This window comes from Sturnira hondurensis, unplaced genomic scaffold, assembly GCF_014824575.4.
Source record: "Sturnira hondurensis isolate 20B ecotype Veracruz unplaced genomic scaffold, ASM1482457v3 Scaffold0006437, whole genome shotgun sequence".
Classification (NCBI taxonomy): Eukaryota; Metazoa; Chordata; class Mammalia; order Chiroptera; family Phyllostomidae; genus Sturnira; species Sturnira hondurensis.
The window spans coordinates 974,769-995,309 of record NW_028079068.1 but is presented as its reverse complement, the minus strand read 5'-3'; the positions used below and the strand labels follow the sequence as shown (position 1 = coordinate 995,309).

The following is a 20,541-nucleotide window of genomic DNA, read 5'->3' as shown; positions in this document are numbered from 1 at the left end:
GATTTTTGAGGAACTGTCACTAAGAAAAAAATAACCTAAATACAAAACTCACAATGAGATAACCAATTCACGCCCATTAAGAGAGTTAAATTTCTTTTTAAAGTGCTAGTGTGGATGTGAAGAAATCGGAATCCTCACGCATTGCTGGCGGGAATGTAAATGGAATGCTGGTGGGAAAACAGTTTGGTGGTTATTTTGATATATTTCACAACACAGATGGACCTTGAAAACATGAAGCTTAGTGAAATAAGCCAGACACAGAATGACAAATATTGTATGATTTCACTTACATGAGGTACCAAGAATATGTAAATCCACAGACAGAAAGTAGAATAAAGTTACCAGGGGCTAAAGAAGGGAGATAGAAGACATTATTTTTAATGGATAGAGTTTTTGTTGGGGACGATGAAAAAAATTTGGGTAGAGATGATGGTGATAGTTCTTCACTTTGAATATATTTAATGCCACTGAATTATATACTTATGAATGGTTAAAGTGATAAGTGTTATGTATATTTTACCACAATTTTTAAAAAATAAAATTAAACACTGAACAATACCTTGAGCCAATAAAACTGTATTAAGCAGGACCCAATGCAAAAAGAAAAAAACCCATCTTAGATCTTTCAAACCATGAAAGCATTTACTACAAGGACTAGATCCTTATCATTCAACATATGGAAGGACTGAGAATCAGGAGTGACCACTACATTATCAGAAGTCAGATGTCCCACAGCTGCTGACACTACTGCCTCTACAGACCCAGGGAGCTGGAATTAAAGCTGGAATTAAGCGTTGGAATGCTCACTCCAGGTACCTCAACAGTTCTCCTCCCTCAGATCTCACAACTTTGCTAGCTAGCCAAAACAGCAGCAAAAAGAAAGCTTCCCTGTCCTTTAGTATTGTGGGAATACAATACAAAATTGTATTGTGGGAATTCAAATTGTGGGAATTCATCTAATTGATAGAACCCAAACTGTATCCACCTTTGCTGGAAGGGAGTTCAGGAAATACACTCTATGTTATCATTTACAAGATGCTAAAATATTTTTAAAAGTGAAAACTGAGATGCATTTTACAATCATAGTTAACTGGCAACATTTTATTCTAGAGGTACAAAACAAAATAATGGTAACTCTTAGAATTGCCATTCACTCTTACATTACCAATTACTCTTAGAATGGTATCAAATTTAATGAAATATAATAATTTTAACTTTATAATCTAAAAAAGCTCTCCAAATACGTTCTCATAAAAGCTTTATATTTTTGCATTTCACATCCAGGCATTTACTCTATTCAGAATTTGTGAATATGATGGGGTAAAAATCCAAATTAATAGATCTTAACTTTTTCAGCACCATTTATTAAAAAGGTCACGCTTTTCTAATTTCCAGAATGTAGCTATCATATATCAAGGAACCTGTTAAGTATAGGTTTTCTTCTGTCCCACTGCTCCACCTATCACTAGACTACTCAGGACAGTGCTGTAATTACTTTATTTGTGAAGTAAGTCCTCTCAGATTGTTTCCTCTGGGAGTGTTTTGGCCACACTAGCCCTTTATTGATTTTCCACAGAATTTTACAATCAATTTTTTAATCTTCACCAAAACAACAAAACCAAAACAAACAAAAACCCCAAAACCCTTACTAAGGTTTAGATTGGGATTAAATGAAATATATAAATCCAATTGAGAATAATAATATCTATACAGTATCATCAATCCATGTACATAGTACATGCACAATCCGACAACAATGAACCATTCAGCCAGACCAGTAAGAGGGGCGGAGCCAGCAGTGGAGCAGGGTCTGAGCAGGAAAGATCTCCAACCAGGTGCACAGACAGCCCTGGGCAGATCACAGGTGGGGGGTAGCAACTGGCAGACCCAGTGAGAGCATAAGGCGGCTGGCCGACCGCGGTCACACATTTGCGCACAGATAAACCAGGCAAAGGAGCAAGCAGTGAGACAGACCACGCAGGCCCCAGCAGCAGGAAGCAGCAGAGGATACCGCCATTGCCTGTCCTTGACCCCACCCACACATACAGCATCACAACCCAGTGACTGGGTTGCCCCGCCCTGGTGAACACCTAGGGCTCCGCTCCTCATACATAACAGGCACAAACAGACCAAAACATTATGGTTCAAGAAGAACTCAAAGCCCTAGAGCTGAAAACTCTAAGCAACCAAGAAATAGCCAACCTATCAGATGCACAGCTCAAAACACTGGTGATCCGGAGGCTCAAAGAACTGGCTGATTTTAGTCACAAATTAGAGGAACTTATGAAGGCTAAACTAATTGAAATGAAGGGAGATGCACAGGGAACCAATAGTGATGGAAAGGAAACTAAAACTCAAATCAAGGGAGTGGACCAGAAGGAAGAACGAAACATCCAACCAAAAAAGAATGAATAAACAGGAATTCAAAAAAAAAACGAGGAGAGGTTTAGGGACCTTCAGGACATCTTTAAAATCCCAACATCCAAAATATAAGGGTATCAGAAGGGGAAGAGGAAGAGCAACAAGTAGAAATCTTATTTGAATAAATAATAAAGGAGAATTTCCCCAATCTGGCAAAGGCAGTAGACTTCCAGGAAATCCAAGAAGCTCAGAGAGTCCCAAAGAAGTTGCACCCAAGAAGGAACACACCAAGGCACATCATAATTACATTGCCCAAGATTAAAATGAAGGAGAGAATCCTAGAAGCAGCAAGAGATAAGGGGACGGTCACCTATAAAGGAGTTCCCATCAGACTGTCAGCTGGTTTCTCAAGAGACATTACAGGCAAGAAGGGGCTGGAAAGAAGTATTCCAAGTCATGAAATCCAAAGACCTACATCCAAGATTGCTCTATGCAGCAAAGCTTTCATTTAGAATGGAAGGTCAGATAAAGTGCTTCTCAGATAAGATCAAATTCTGGAGTTCATAATCACCAAGCCCTTACTTTATGAATTGTTAAAGGGACTTATCTAAGTAAAACAAGATAAAAAATATGAACAGTGAATGGACAGCAAACTCACACTTATTAACAACCACACCTAAAACAAAAGCAAACTAAAAGGACAGCTAATCGGGAGCAGAACCATAGAAATGGAGATCACATGGAGGGTTAGCAACAGGGGAGTGGGAGGAGAAGGGGGGAGAAGGTACAGAGAATAAGTAGCATAGACAGTAGGTAGAAAATAGGGGGAGAGCAAGAATAGTATGGGAAATACACAATCTAAAGAACTCGAGACATGTGGCCATAAACTTAAGGGGGGGAATGGTGGGGGAGGGGTGTGCAGTGTGTAAGGGAATGAAGGGGAGAATAGAACTGTAATGGCATAATCAATAAAATATATTTTTTAAAAAGTGTATTTTATTTTTATGCAATTACAATGTTCCTAATTTTTTCCCCTTTATCCCCCTATCGCCCTGCACCCCTCAACCCTCCAGCTTTCCCCACCCTAGTTCATTGTTCATGGGTTGTACATGTAAGTTCTTTGAGTTCTGTTGCCTATACCATTCTTAACCTCTCCTGCTATTTTATGCCTACCAATTATGCTTCTTATTTCCTGTACCTCCCCTCACCCCATTCTTCCCCTCGCCCTTCCCACTGAAAACCCTCCATGTGATGTCCACCTCTCTGATTCTGTTCCTGTTCTAGTTGTTTGCTTAGCTTTGGGGTTTTTTTTTTTAGGTCAGCTGTTGATAGTTGTGAGTTTGCTCATTTTACTGTTTGTAGTTTTTGATCTTCTATTTTTAGATAAGTCCCTTAAACATTTCATATAATAAGGGCTTGGTAATGATGAACTCCTTTAACTTTACCTCAACTGAGAAGCACTTTGTCTGCTCTTCCATTCTAAATGATAGCTTTGCTGGATAGAGTTATCTTGGATGTAGGTCCTTGCCTTTCATGACTTCAAATACTTATTTCCAACCCCTTCTTGCCTGTAAGGTTTCTTTTGAAAAATCAGCTGACAGTCTTACCGGCACTCCTTGGTAGGAAACACTCTCCTTTCCTCTTACTGCTTTTAAAAATCTCTTTTACGTTTAATCTTGGGTAACTTGATGTGCCTTAGTGCGTTCCTCTTTAGGTCCAATTTCTCTGGGACTCTCTGGGCTTCCTGGAAGTCTGTTTCCTTTGCTATATTGGGGAAGTTTTCTTTCATTATTTGTTCAAATAAACTTTCAACTTCTTGCTCTCATTCTTCTCCTTCTGGCATCACTATGATGTGGATGTCGGAAAATTTAAAGTTGTCCCAGAGGTTCCTAAGCCTCTCCTCAGTTTTTGGAATTGTTTCTTCATTTCGTTCTGATTGGATATTTATTTCTTCCTTTTGTCCCAGATCACTGATTTGAATTCCGGGTTCCTTCCCTTCACTGTTGGTTCCCTGTTCATTTTTCTTTTATTTCACTCTGGGTGGCCTTCATCTGTTCCTTCATTTTGCAACCCTGTTCAACCAATTCTGTGAACATCCTGATTACCAGTGTTTTGAACTCTGCATCAGATAGGCTGGCTATGTCCCTGTGGCTTAGCTCTTTTTCTGGAGTTTTAATCTGTTTCTTCATTCGGACTATATTTCTTTGTCTCGGCACACCTGTTATGTTGCAGGGGGCAAGGTCCTTGGGTAATCCCAGGGTCGGGCAACCCTCTTTGCACCAGTTGTAGCAACGTCTGTGGGGGAGGGGTCAGAGAGGGAAAAATACTGCTGGGGGCTTGGCTCTAGCCCCTCCTTCCAACAAACTCTGCCACGTGAGACTGGGAATTTCTCCTGGCGTGGCAACCCCTATGGTAGTTTACAGAGAGCCTTTGTCTTTAAATTTCCCAGTTCAGTCAGCCCTGCTTCCCTTGCATAGTCTGCCTCCCTTGCATAGTCTGCCTACCTTGCTGGGCCACCCCTCCTGCCTCGCCCCGGGCCCTTCCACCCAGCCCCACTTCACTTGCAAAGTCCGCCCGCATCCCCTGCACAGTCCTCCCGCCCGCTGCGGGCCTTCCCACCCAACCCCACCTCACTTACTCAGTCTGCCCGCATCGCCCGGGCAGTCCTCCCGGCTCGCCTCGGGCCCTCCCACCCAGCCCCACCTCACTTACGCAGTCGCAGTCGCAGTCCTCCCGACTTGCCACGGACCATTCCACCCAGCCCCACCTCACTTACGCATTCTGCCCGCATTGCCTGTGCAGTCCTCCCGGCTCGCTGCGGGCCCTTCCACCCAGCCCCACCTCACTTACACATTCCGCCCGCATCGACTGTGCAGTCCTCCCGGCTCGCTGCGGGCCCTTCCACCCAGCCCCACCTCACTTACGCAGTCCGCCCGCCTCACCGAGGGCCCTTTCACCCAATGCCACCACGCTGGCGCGGTCTAACGCCCTGCGGGCCCTCCACCAGGGTGCCCATCTCTGTCTCTTACCGGTCTGTGAATGTTTAACTCCTTGATTGTCAGAGTTCCATGCAGTTTAATTTTCTGCACGGGACTCATTGTTTATAATTTGTAGATATTTTAAATTTTCTAATAAACAACCATGTGGTCTATGAGTGATAAGTTTTATTTCTTCCTTTCCAACTCTTATGTTTTAAAATTTCTTTTTTTTAACTTACTGAGGGTCAGGACCTCTACTACAACTTTATAAGTAGTTTTAATAGACAATCTTCTCTCTCCCAGTTTCAGATGAACTGCTTTCAATACTTGAACAGTAATTCTGTTACAGAGCACAAGGGGCCAAGGGCGACATACTACTACCAAAAGGACCCCCTACTGGGCTCGACTGTCTGTCTCCAATAGGAAAGATCTCTCAATGCCAGAGATTTGTGAAAAGGAAATGTTTATTTAATGCTATACAGACTTAAAGTAGTGACCTAATGTCTTCATTAAAATATCAAAGTCTTTTTTAGACATCCTCAGATGCCCACAGTGCTTCCTTATGCCCTTGCCTTAATTCAGGGTACTGTTACTCAGGAAAAGAAGCAAACATCTGGGATCCAGGCTCCTGGCACTGTCAGCTACGTCGCTGTCCAGGCAGGATCTCTAATTAATCCAAAGCCATGTGGCACACCTTCTCTTTGTACCCATTTTCCAGGCAAAGTCTCTCCTGCTTCCCAGGCCACAGTGGCCAAAGGGAGCACCCCAAAGCCACGTGGTCCTCTTCTACCAACGCTGCAGGGGTCTGCACTCTGGCCAAAACCCCGGGGATCTCTCCACAAAGCTGCAGAGAGGGTAGGGTCACCTACTAAAGCATGGGTGGCTCTCTCTTTCACATGGCTGCAGGGGTCCCCACTCTGCCAGAAACACATGGCTTTCTCTCTTACATAGCTGAGGGAGTCCCCACTCTGGCAAAGCCGCATGGCACTTCCTTCAATGACTGCCGCATCTGGGTTTAAATCCCTGCATCAATCTTAGTCTGTATCCCCATTTCTGACTCCTCCTACAATCAGTTACACCTGCCAGCATTCCTGTATTATTCCAAGTTTACTGGGCTGCCATCGTGAGTTTGGGCAGGTGTGGCCCCATGTCATGGAGCCGGTCTTCTGCAAGCTCCCACCCAAGTGCTGTAACTTGGGAGACCTGTCCCCCAGTTACACTTTGGGGGGGAGTGACTTCCATCCCCCTGGCTCCAGGCCTGGCCACAGCTATTTAACACATCTAAGCGACCAGCCAAAAGCTATAGATATGTTAAATGACCATGCTATGGATTAGTCGCAAGGCTGTGGCTGTACAAAATAGCCCTGCATGTTTCTACTCCATGTGTCCCTTCCCCCAACTCACACCTTTGGGGGAAGGGGTGAGGACATCTTATATGTCTTTCTCGTATTTCCTAGATACCCTGAGTTCTGGACCCATTCCAAATCCCTTTTGGGGGCCCCCCTCTTGGCCGCACCCTGTATCAATTATAAAAGCTGATTTAAAAGATATATGCCGTTTATCACATTTCATTTGTTTTGGGTTTTATGATGAATGAATGCTTAATTTTATCAAGCACTGTTTGCAGCTATTCATGAGATCATGTTTCCTCTCTAACCTATTAAGATGGTAACATATGTAGTAGCCCCCATAATCCAAGGTTTCAGTTACCCCCAGTCAACCTCAGCCTGAAAACAGTAAATGAAAAATTCCAGAAAAACCACTTCATAAACTTTAAGTTGAGTGCTGTTCTGAGTAGGCTGATGCAATCCCACACTACCATACTCTGTCCAGGGCAGGATGTGATCATCCCTTTGCCAGCATATTCATGCTGTATGCACTCCCTGCCGTGCAGTAACTTACTAGCTGCCTTGATTATCAGATTGACTGTTGTGGTGTGGTAGTGCTTGTGTTCAAGAAGCCCTTATTGTACTTAATTGTGGGTCCAAAGTGCAAAAGTAGTGATGCTGGCAATTCCAATATGACAAAAGGAAGCTGTACAGTTCTTCCTTTAAATCAAATTATATGTATGTACGGGGAAAAATACTGTATGTAGGGTTCAGTACTATCCAGTTTCAGGCATCCACTGGGGTCTTAGAACAAATATCCACTCAAGATAAGGGGTACTACTGCATATATACAAGGAAACTTGTTTTAAGTGCCAAACAACTCAGTAGTAGAAAAATTATCTGCAATAGAGTTATCAAGAAGTTACATTGAACTAAAATTTCCTATATAGTAAAATTATACTTGAGATCTTGTGACTTACTGTTAATACGAGAAGACACTTGCTAGAATGGGTGAAATATTTTTAAGGTAAGAGGCAAGCATGTAAAATCAAAGAAGAAATGAACACTTTCAGTTGTTGCTGAATAGGAATGTAAGGACTATACTGAATCATTATCTCTTCCCTACCTGAAGTTCTCTGACACTCTTCTCATGGAAATACAGTTTTATGATGTGTAAAAAGGCAATTTTGAGTTCTTTAGGAATAATTAACAATAGTACTTTATCTTTTTATAGTAAGAAAAGACATAAAGGCAATAATTGTTTGGTATTCACAGAAAAGAGAGCATCATGTTTTTATGATGAATGGGAATTAAATTACCTTCATTCGACATTACCAGAAAATATGCTAACCATTCTTTAAAAAATAACCATATCTAGTTATGACTCTTAAATTAATAATTTTTTTCCTCTATGTTATGAGGAGATTTCTAATTAGAGAATATAAACTTTGAAACAGAGGAAAAGATCCAAGCTGACAATACAAAAAATAAAGGTTCTAATTATTATTTACAATGTAGCTGAAGCTAGTACTCCCTTTTAACTTTAAAAGTACATCCATGAGCCAGAACAGTACTTTGGCAAAAGAAATGCTGTAACGTAGGAAAAACAGTTTAAAAATCCTAGGTCACTGGAGAACAACCCCCAGCAGTATTTTAAACTGTTTCAAAATACTCATAGGTAAGTGACTAATTTAAATCATACTAAAATTTTACTTAATTTATGTTGTTCTAAAAATACAAAGTCAAATTTTGTGGTGTTATTAATTTAAAGGTTAAATATTTAGTGCAAGAAAAAATATGAACAAGAGTAGAGTATTTCTCAATTTAAACACAATCAAAAGATCTTTTACAATTAGAAGATGAATACTTTTTTAAAAAAAAACACTAATTTGAACAAGAGTTGAAAATAGACTGCCAAAATGTTATGTTTTCTTTCCCTGGAAATGCAGTTTCAAAATTCACAAGGTAGCCAAAATACTGTTGGAATACGACTCCTTACAACATGAAGAGAAAAGCCTGTGTACTACCTACTTTCCCAGCTGTCACACGACCCTGTACCAGTCAGGTGTCTGAGACTTATGCCCTATGTACACATTTCCTGATTTTTAGTTTTTTAATCCTTAAGTGAAAATCACGACCAGATCCTCTGGAAGATATAAAGTTAATTGAAATCAGAGTGATATTTATATTGTTATCAAGGGTTTTCCCAGGATTCAGAAAGAAAAGGAATGTTACTGGACATCAATCTCACTCTATGTATGCAACGGGATGGAACAAGAATAATAGTTTTTTAAGCCCAAGAGAAAACATGGAAACCAAAACAATCTCAGTGGGTAGAGGGGAGGAAAAATAATTCCTTAATTGTTAGGGCGGAGGTTAGGATAAGAGTTTCTTCTGACCACCATGCTAATTATATATGACAGTAAATTAGACTGGTAGCCAAAAGAAATTAAAAAATAAAAACTACCTCCAAGAATATGTCAATTCCTCCACCAGATAGTTAAGGAAGAAATGGAAGAAATGAGATTATCTTTTTGGTTCTTATAGTAGTAACATTATCATTACAACTATGAAAACAGTTCTAAAAAAAACAGAAAAGCTCCTAAACAGGCTCACCTACTCTGAATCCAGAAGTTCTATAACATAATAATGAATGTACGTAAAGTAGACAAAGAGAATGAGTAAAGAGCTTAAACCAATTCAAGGTTTGGAGGAATACAAAATTCTGTAAGGGCTACCGATGACAAAGGCTTATTTTAATGATAATCTGAGGCAGAAATATAGGAAGCATAGGAACATAATTGGATTTCATAAAGCAAGAGGATTGTGACAAAAAATCTTCACTAAGTACTCAGCTGAATTAGTATCAAAATATCAAAGAAAGCAAAATGCACTTTTGCAATTCTAAAGAAGGAAACACCTTTATGATTGGGGGAAAAAAAAAGAACCAGGTAAGCATCATCTTACAAAACACTCAAAAAAAAAAAGTAACCTGCTTCCCTCCCTCTCTCCCAAACTCATAGAACACAGGTGGGATTCTAATTCATCCTAATCAGGAAAGCAAGAGACAGGGAATTAAGAAAAGTCAGACTTCTCTAGCCTGCTATCCTAATATAATTTTTCTAGCCTATTATCCAAATACAACTAAATCAAGTTTGTTCTCAGATTTACTACACTCAGGGATTTAAGCACCCAGTCCCAACATTCCTTTCTTATCTGTTTACTAACAATCAATTTTTTAATAACCAACATATAAAAGTGACTGATATTAGAAGAAGTGAGTAAATGACTAAAGGAGGGAGTTCATTAAATGAGGAGAAAGAGCACAGAAAGAGAACACTAGAAATACCAAAGACAGAGCTTTTCTATAGTTTTGCCTAACAAACATGTTTTGTCTATCTTTGAATACATCTAGACAAGTATTAACAGTAATAGCCGGAACTGCAGAGGCACATACCTTAGTGGGACTTCCTCTTATTAAGAGTATGACGTAATCCACCTTGGTTTAGCCTGGTTCATAGAAATGTATTTTAACAGAGTGGACTTCATTATAAAGGAGAGTACATCCCAGAATACTGCTTAGTCAATGCATTATTAAAAGTACACAACTTAACTAAGATTGGCAATAAGAGATTTTAAAAACAGTACAACTGTAAGACGTTCCCTTCTACAGATGCACAGCACAAGAATAGTTAATAAATACCATACCCTGTTACAACACATTTTTTCAATGTATTTATTATGCCATATGGTCATATTGTTCCATACTATACCATATGGTCATAGAGAGACAGAAAGTAACATCAGGGGAATATAAATGTTCAGAAGTAAATGTTTAATGCCAAAAGTATAAGCACATTCATTTGATAAATATTTAATAAGTTCCTTTCATTTACTAGAATATTCTATTTTGAACATCTACAAAGTAATACTTACAAATACAGGACATGCAATTTGTTCAATTCCCAACATAATTTCATGTTTAAGATGTTTGATAACAAGAATAAAAAAGATAGAAACAATTTCATGTTAAAAAAGTATATTTAGTTTAAAAACTGCAGGATATAATGGCAGATAAAATATTTTGCTATATTGTTAAGTTAGAAATATTACAAAACCACATACACTGTATTATAAAGTATAAAAAGAGTGTATGGATGTATATACATCAAATTGCTTTTGTAATTATATCTTAGTGGCAAGATTAGAGATGATTTTTTTACTTTTTGTACTTAATAAATGTGCTTTCCTTCCGTAATTAGAAATTTTTTTAATGCAGCTCAAACCTCCCTGGGAAACATATTTTTAAATTTATAGTAAGTTTAAAAGTATGGTAAGGTACTATAGGTAAGGTAAATCTTTAGAATAAAACATGTCATTTTACACAAGCACAGTTTTTCACTTCTTTCCATGTATATGGCAATCACAAGATATCGCTTTAAATGCACATAAGGAAGACAGCTCAAAAGACCACAGCACATTTCAATTTCCAATGAATTAACACCAATGTCAAATTTAAAGTTACGTCTCAAGAAAATTTATTCTACCATCCATGTCATTGAAATTTATATTAAAAAGAGATCCATTTTTAATTACTTATCCCCCATCAAATATTTATTATCAGCTCCTGTAAAAAATATAAAGGAAAAACTACTATTATTAAATATTAAAACCTGGGTAAGGGAGGCAGTGGGACACACTTCTAACTATATTTAACTAATTATAATTAAAATATCCTTATGGTTTCAAGAAGTAAGGATATGCTTTCCAATTATTGTCAATTTAAGCCTAAATTCATCTAGCCTAGAGCTTCTCAAGCACTGACATGTGAGAACTGCCTAGGAAGTGTGTCAAATGCAGACACCCATGGCCTCTCCTAGGTGAGAATCCTCCAGCTCTCACCTAATCAGAATCCTCAGGGAGTAGTCGAGTTCAATCTGGCCCTTCAAATAAACGAGCAGAGATTCTACTTTACAATGTCTTCTCTATATCATTGCAATTTGTTCTAATAACTCTGAAACAAAGTTCTCAGTGTAAACAATGCGATTTCATAACCTATACCCACTAACTTACTTATTCTTCCAGATATAATTCAACAAAACCATGCACGCACTACAAAGTAAAGCAAGCCTAGAGGCACCTGTGCCTGTTAAGACAAAGGCATATCCGATTCGTGGAAAAAATAGGCAGCAGATGTGACCCCTAGTATTTATCCATTAAAAACAATGTATCCTAAAAATAAATTTCCATGTCAACGGAACAAAGCTGTTTATAAATAAGAAGGAATGTGGAGGTGTGGGGAAGACAAGAGGAAGCTTCAGCAAGTTAAGTACCAAAAGCCAGGAAACAGGGCAGAATGAATGGCAGCTAGGGACAAGGAAAACAGAATAAACTAAGAAATGGAAGACGGGAAGAACTCTATCCTCAGAACCCAAAAGCTGGGAAAAATGAACAGACATTAGAGAAAATGCAAACTGTAAAGTAGGAAAAAGTGTAATTTTTTTAAGGAAGAAGAAAAATATGAGAAAATTTAGGAGTAGAACAAATGATAGAGGTACAGGACACCTCATGGGCACAGATAGAGGCGGTATAAGGGGGTGAAAAACAAATTATTATGAACTGATACTGAACAGGGCAAGCACAGCAGATGAATTTCCAAAGTAAAGATGATGAAGCAGGAAAAAGAATTGCACAGTCAGAAGAAAGAATGAGACGTTACAAGAGTTGGGAAACGAAATGTAACTAGTAGGAAGGAAAGAGAACTTTGAGCAAAGTCAACAGAGTAAGTCGCATTATCTAAATAATTGTAAGGCAAGTTGTTGCGCCATAAACTACCCGAAAATCTGTCAAGTATCGTGAAGTGTATTACTCTACGTAATAAAATGCCAGGTACTCAAATAAATTTTACGGAATAAAAAACACAATGTAAATAAAATAGTCTGACAAAGTGATTTTTTAAAAAAGGCTGAATAATACAAAAACAGGTTGAGAGAAGCAAGGGCTGAACCGTGAAAGAAATGAACTGGGACAAAAAAGAAGGGCAACAGAAAGAAAGAAAGCCTAATTTTTTTTTAATGGGCAGTGATAACTAAAGAATGGACAATGGAGACCGACCGAAAAGTGCCGGTCGTGCAAGGGAAACCCGATGGAACCGTGACAGCTTCAGGGTTCGGAAAGTAAGCGTCCAGAAGGATTTGCGGAGATCCCAGCAGATAACGACGTCAGGGAGCGGCGGAATGAGGTCGAGGGCCCCAGGACGCCTCGGGTAAGAGAAGTGTAAAAACGGCCTTCGATGGAAGCTGAGGTCCGAGGGCAAGCGGCCCCGCAGATGGAAAGGGGACGGGGCGACAGAGCACGGACACAATTAGGACCCACGGGGGGGGGGGGGGGCGGTGCGCACGGAGACCGGGATGGAAGCGAGAGCGGAAACAGTGGGGTTTAGGTTTGAAAAAGTCAAGAATAAAGCAAAACCAACCGCTGGGTAGACGAGGGGAAAAACCCCCAAACAACTAGAAAAGTAGAAGGGAGGCCAGCAGCCTGAAAAAGAGGGCGGTCAGGGAGAGCAGAGCGAGACGGATGCGCCCCATCATCCATCCCCATGACCACTGTCATCATCGCAGACACCACGGCAACTCGGGCTGGGATGCCGGCCCCGGCATCTTCCACTCGGAGGCCGCCGCCTCCCACCCCTGCTCCCCCCAACCCGAAATAGCGAAAACATCTCGGAGATGCGAGCCTGCCTGCCTGCAGCCAGCCGTGACCTTCTAGGACCGACGCTGAGGCTCGCCCCCTATGGACAGCCTCCGGCTCCCGCGCCGCTACCCGGATCCCCCAAGCCGGGGTGCGGGCCAGGGAACCCCCCCGGAGCCGCGGTGTGTGTTTACGTCGCAAGGAGCTGCATGACGGAGAGGGACGGCGGGGGGGGGGGTGCCCCTCTCCCACCCGCAGAGCCCAAGGCAGAAGGTGGCTGAGGGCATCCGAGCTCCCAGCGCCACCTCTTCACACAAAATAAACAGCGGCCAGCCGAACCCGGAGACGGGAGGGGGGCAGAGGGCGCCGGCACTCACCTCCTCGGGGATGGCGGGGTCCGCCGCAGAAGAGGCCGCGGCGCCCGCGCCGGCCTCGGGCTCCATGTCCCCGTTGAACAGAGCCTGGCCCTGCTCCGCGCCGCCGTCGCCGCTCAGCGCCGCCATCTTATAACCGAGAGCCGGGGCCCGAGCGACCGCTGCTGGGCGGGGAGGGGGCAGGGCGGCGGAGGGCGGGGGCAGGCGGAGGCGGAGGGCGGGGGGCGGCGGGCAGGGACGGCCGAGGCGGCGCCGGCGGCGGGGCTGGGGGCGCCTGGGCTACCTCAGGAACCGGCCCGCGGCCCCCGGCGCGGCCGAGCCTGAGGGGATGGGGGGAAGGACGCTAGGCGGGGGGCGGGGGGAGGGGGCGGAGACCACTAGAAGTCGCCGCGGCAACGGCGTCACCCGCGTGTCACGGTCGTGACGTCACCGGCGGGGCGTGACGTAACCGCAGGAGCGCCCTCGCGCCCCCGCGCCCCCGGCTGGGGAGGCTTCTTTCGCGGCTTGCCCGCGGTGGCGCTGGGCAGTCTTCGGTTTCCCACTTTATTCTCTTCTCTGTTCCGAGCGTGTTCTAGAACGTAGGGCTCAGGAGCAGGGCTGCTTGGTGTTCGAGGAGAAGTTGAAATCCTGGAGGGAGGACGGGGAAGCCCAAGCTACTTCTATTATTTCTTTTACAACGAATGTCTCTGTCATAAAAATTAGCCTGGAAACCCCGAGGTTGAAACAGCCGAGTCGAATTGGGTAGAACTATATTGAGGAGCAGCCAAATTACAGAATGATGCCTGTATCCTTTTCATGAAAGGATTTGATCTGTTAAAGTTGGGTCTAAAGGGAAATAAAAGCCCCCCCCCCCTGCTCCCCCGCCGCCGCTCCCCGCCATCGTTGAGGAATAAAATGTTTCCTTTTAGAATATATGTTCGTTTTCTAGGTTCATTCATTTAACAAATGTCCGTGAGGGGGCACTTCCCGTGTATTAGGACCTGCACAAAGCACAGAACATTCTAGAGGTCTGAAGCATCAAAACTTTGATCGTTTCTGTTTTGAAGAAAACCATTCAAAATATTTGAAATACTTTTGCGCCTTTCATAAACAGAACATTCCAAGGCACTCTCTGTGCAACGTACGCACGAAAACCATTAAGAAAGGAGAGGTAAAATTCTTTTGCGAGGCCCCAGTGACGGAATGGAATTAAAGAAGCGGGTTTATTATTAAAAATACATTTGTTTGAAAGGAAAGGAGGACTGTTTTGAAGGAAGAAGACAATTTAACGAAGGGAGAAATAGGAGTGACGGACACAGTGGAAGTTCCTGTGGGCTCCTAGGTGGTAGGAAGGTTAAAACCAAAGGAGCCTACACATCAAGTCATGAGAAGCCCTGAGTGGACTTGGCATTTGTGTACTTCCCATGAATGGGGAAGTCACCATTGACCTCCTTGCTGTACTGAGGATGATTCGAGAGACAGAAACCTGTCCAACTGGGCTCAGAAGCAGGATGTCTGCCTGTTGAGAGAGTCACCGTGAGCCCAGGAGCTGACCATTCCTCCCAAGGTAAGTAGTTTGTGGGGACTGCTTAATGGATCAGAGTACTAATATCCCTCTACACCGAAATGTACAGAATGCAACCTGTCAGGTGAGCATGATATGCTTTGTGAATATCATTGCACTTTCGTTTCCAAGAAGGAAAGTCTCTTTGGGGAACTAAATGTGAGTTAAAAGGCAGCTCGGAAAAGCAGGATACGTGAAGATGATGGGAAGGGATAATGTCAGCCAGCAGCTCCCTGAAGGGCCCCTCTTTACTGTACTTCTAAGCAGACTAAAGTAGCGCCATCAGCCAGACACGGCCTTTCCCCCTTGAAGTCATCAGAAATATAACGGGCAGGTTTTAAAATCCTCTCACAGTCCTATTTCACTTTTTAAAATCGTCCTCTGAAAAATATTACATCATTAAAGCACTGCCTCCTAACCTTAAAAGTCCTAAGATGATTTTTCCATTGGTTCCATTTTAAATTACAGCCTTCCTATCCAGCAACCATCCGTAAATCATGGCTTACAGGGTTATTTCTTCTCAGACTGGCTGATAACATTGATTTAATATTGCTTTTTCTTAGCTTCCATTTATTCAACACTTTCTGACCTTGTCTTCAAATTCTGGGTGTGTTTTAATTGGTTTCCCTAGACTGTTCTAAAGCCCCACCATATTCAGGTAGGAAAATATAAAGAAAGCATAAACTTTAGAGTTCAAAGATCAGGATTTTAGTTGGCATGCCACATTTTTGGCTATATAATCTCAAAGCAGGTAAGCTCAATTCCCGGGTTGTTATTGTTTTAATCTCTAAAGAGAGGGTGGTAGTAATACCAGTCCAACCCACCTAAATGTATCAGTGTGAGGATAAAATATGATAGTTTTGCCCTTTGCAAAATCTAAAGTGACCCCCTCAGTCAGGACTCAGTCAAGGCACAGAGGAGATGGCTTGTCTATGCTGCAGGATGTCTGGGAGCTCATCTAGGAAGACTCAATGCCCCTGGGTGGGGGCGCAGGAGGGTGTCTCAATAGGTTGGGACTGCAGTCTTCTGGAGGCATGTTTCCACACATGTCTGGTGGTCGACGCTGGGACCTCAGCTGGGGCAGTCAGCCAGAAATACCTAAACATGCTTTTTTCATGTGCCTTGGGCTTCCTCATGGCGTGTCTCCCTCAGGGCAGTCAGAGGGAGACTCCATTTTTTGCGGTTTGGCTAGGGGCTCCAAATGCTGCTGTCCCCGTAAGCAAGGTAAAAACTGTATTCCTTGCATTGAATGACTAGCCTCCCAAGTCACACGGCATCACTTCTGCCACCTTTAATTGGGTATGGGTAAGTCACGAATGTAAGGATGGGCGGGGTGGGACAACATGGCGGCTGACCTCAAACCAGAGAGCCGAAAAGGTGGGCTTTGCCAAAACGGATATCCACATAGCAACCTGAGCCCGAGGAAAAACCACCAATGATATATTGCTGCTTTGTTCAACGGTGACCAATCCCCAGCTTCCACAAAGCAATCAAACCAAAATACCCCCCCCCCATTCCCTGCTTGGGCGCAATTTACCCCGCCCCACTCTTCGGACTGGGGTACCTCTCCGGGGTGCACAAACCCCAATAAAGCTCTATACTGCCTAATTTTGTGGCTGATTGGCATTTCTTTCTTGGCGGAGGTTAAGGAAACCTTTTACCAAGGTTCAGCCCAAATTCAAGGACAGAGGATTTAGAGCCCATCTCTCAATGGAAGAAGTACCAAAGAATGTATAGGTATATTTAATTTACAGACAGGTTGTGTTTGGAATCATGAACTGGCTACTTTATAGAAATGGCTACTTATTGTCACCTTCTCCAGAGGGGATTCCACACTCAAATTCTCCCCCTTTTATTACTGGAAATGCCTGAGACATTCCAGTATGCTAATGAAGAAGCCTCTACCTTCTTTCTTTAGCTTCTGAAGCCTCACTGCAGGCTGAAATAAATGCAGGTCCTTGACCATTGGACACATCCTAATTGCCTCCTTCTGGGCAGTCCCCTCCCCACCCCAAGTCACAGTGCTGCCTTAGGCAGGGGTGAGGTGCTGGAACCCTCTCAAAGCAGTGGCACTGTGTTCTTGGGCCAAGCCAGTTGGTGTTCGAAGCAGAAAGAGAAAGAAAGAACACCTCCCTTTGTGTTGTAATATGTCATACAGGCACCAAAGCAGTGTTATCTTGCACTCTAAGGTCTAACAGGCATTTTAGTCACAGTTCTTTTAAGTCTTGCTCACAACCCAGTTTCCCCCCAAGGCATTCGTGTATTCGCAGGAGGCTGGAAAACAAATCTAGGTGAGAGGCACTGTTCAGAACATTGCTCCAGCTGACGATTGAGACTGTTAAGAAGTCTTGCTGATATGTCTGACCCTTTCTTCCTGGGAGATGAGTGTATTTCCAACTGGCCTTCCTATCTCGAATCCTGCATTTTGATAGACACTGGATAGTTCTACCCATCAGCCAGACTTACCCAGCCAGGTCTGATTCCCACATTAATTTGGGCAATGACCAGAAAACAAGTAAACAAGCAAATAGACTCTGGGAAGTGTCCGCAGCTCCAACCATGTTCAATGATGTATAGCTAATAACAGTTTAATATTTTATTTGTGAGTCAAGGTCATCACTGCAAATAACACGTCCTGTTTTATTTGATAGATGGCTACTCTCAGAAGTTCTTTAGGTGTGAATAGAAAATTGAATCATAGAGTTGATTCAGTACAACCTTCCTGCGGAGAGACACTTGGAAACTCCTCCCTGGAATTCCACACTCTATCTAAATCCTTTAGTGATGAGCCCTGGCTGGTATAGCTCAGTGGATTGAGCACGCACTGCGAAACAAAGGGTCACCAGTTCTACTCCCAGTCAGGGCACATGCCTGGGTTGCAAGCCAGGCCCCAAGTATGGGGTGTGCAAGAGGCAACCATACATTGATGTTTCTCTCCCTCTCTTTCTCCCCTTGACCCACTCTCTAAAAGTAAATAAAGAAAATCTTTTAAAAAATAAAATAAATAAATCCTTTAGTGATGGGAACTTCACTAATACTGCACATTGAACTGCAATTAATTTTTTTCAGTTGGATTGAAGTCCTCTTCTTATGATATCTGTAGTCCGGTCTGAGTGTTGTCCTTTAGAGGAACATGGGATGAGCTCATTCTATGTAATTGCTTTCCAATATATGAAGGAAGTTCTGTATTCTTTAGTTCTCTCCTCAAAGCAGTTCCTCTTCTTTCTATGTACTCTTCTCAAATGGGGTCCCATGAATTGAGAACTGTTCCAGATTTGGTCCAACCAACAAAGAATAGAACTCTGACTGCAGACACCTAGGAACTGTGCTTTTGTTAATGTCATCAAAAACCATGTAAGCAACCCCACCTAATTTTTGGTGCGTATGAAACTTGCAGTCAGCAACAACCTTTGTTGTCTTTTCAAATAAAATCCTGTGACACCAGGTCTGGATTTATAGTCTTTTCAGCATCATTGTCATCTCCTCTACTGAATCCACTTTTCCCATACTTCTTTTTAAATCCTCATCCAAGGACTTTTTTTTTTTCATTGCTTTTAAAGTGAGAGGAAGGTTGAGAGAGAAACATCAATGCAAGAGAGAAGCATCCATCGGTTGCCTCCTGTATGTGTCTGGACTGGGGATCCTATGCATCCAGACCAGGGTTCACATACACCTGGGCCTGCACCAGGTTTTACACCTGCAACCTAGGTGTGTGCCCCGATTGGGAATCTAACCCACAACCTTTCAGTTATGGGATGACGCTCCAACCAAGTGAGCCACACCAGCCAGGGTGTATTTCCCATACTTTTCAATTCTTGAAGGAAGACCTTGCTCTTAGACTTATGAAGTTTGTTAGATATACCTCTTAACATTTACCAAAGGATGTTTACATCAGTATGTTATTTCTTATAACATCTTGTTTGTTCTACCCTTGGGCGTGTTCATAAGATATAGAATTCTTTGAAATGTGCTTTGTGGATTTAGCAGTTTGGGGTGTTAATTTTTTTTTAACTGTGCCTTTATTGCAAGGCATAGTAGAATATACAGTCTGCTACCTTTTTCTAAGAACCAGGGAAACTAGTACCTGATAAAGGGTGGGTAAGAATGAGGTGGAGGAGAAAAGGTAGGAGTGAGACTTTGCTGAGTATATTTTTTAATATAGTTTGCTCCAGGAGACATGTGAATAAGTGAAAAAAGTGAAATCTAACAAAATGAACTTAATTGTATATCAAATTGGTAACAACTACACAGAGAAAATAATCAATGTAGTTAGTTATATAATAATGACTGTAGTTTGCTGACTACAGACTATCATAGATTTACACTGTGTCAAATTAGCTAAATGGGAACTGTTTCCCAGAATCCCCTTCCATAAGGGAAGACCTTACCCACGCCTTAAATATTTCCCCAGAGAGGGGCTGTAAGAAACGCATTTTTGAGGGAACTGTTCGAGCAACAGCTCTCCTCTGTGTGCTGAGAATGACAATCCCATTTTGATGGGATACACGTCTAAGTGTGCGGCTTCTCCTGCAGGACCCCCATTGTGGACTTGTGATGACAGCCTGGGGCAGTAAGAGTCTGACTTGAATTGCTGTCCCCGGTATCCCAGCTCTACCTCATATCCCTGCTTGTCCTGTGTCGCCTCCACTTTTTCCTCCTGACTATCTGCCCCGAGGCTTTTAGGTTCCAGCAGCAGACACCCGGCGTCACAGAGACTGCTTAACCAGCTCCGCTATACACACGGTGAACTCCCCGTGGTACATTCCTTATCACACTTCCTGGTGCTCCTGCTTCTGAGTGAGCACTGAGCAGAGAATATTCTAACCACAAGTGAAGTGTGCAAACAAATCTCTAAGTTTATTTAGAAAGCTTATGATTGGTAGAGATATTGGTTTTGTAATTCTGAAACAATTTGTATTTGTTGTGGGAGAGAGCAAATGAGTATACATATTGAAGTTGAGGATCAGGGTTCTCATGTGGAAAAAGTAAGAAATAGATATGGAAAAGAAAAATTAAAGAAAAACCTCGTATGACATTGGATTTAAATTGGAAGTAGCAGTATTAACATTGGATTTAGGTGAAAAAAATTTTATACACACATACATAGACACATTATATGATCTTTATAAGAATATATGCTAGTAAATATGTAGAGAAACTTGTATTAGAAATATACAAGTAAACCAATATACATGTATATACACTGTAGTATACATATTATATGAGGCCTGGCACAAATAACACCCATCTTTTATTGCAAAATTATA

At 42.3% G+C, this 20,541-nt stretch overlaps 1 protein-coding gene across 3 annotated transcripts in view; it reads right to left on the bottom strand.

Moving 5' to 3' along the window:
- Positions 1-14,071, bottom strand: part of BRAF (B-Raf proto-oncogene, serine/threonine kinase) — a 134,202-nt gene extending 120,131 nt beyond the window's left edge. Inside the window, exon 1 of one of the 3 annotated variants that reach the window (XM_037049061.1) lies at positions 13,735-14,071. In XM_037049061.1, coding sequence (XP_036904956.1) covers positions 13,735-13,860 — 126 coding nt within the window. In that variant the 5' untranslated portion in view covers positions 13,861-14,071. The remainder of the gene's footprint in view (positions 1-13,734) is intronic. The other 2 variants (XM_037049060.1, XM_037049059.1) reach the window with 2 other exon arrangements.
- Between the last annotated feature and the right edge of the window lie 6,470 nt (positions 14,072-20,541).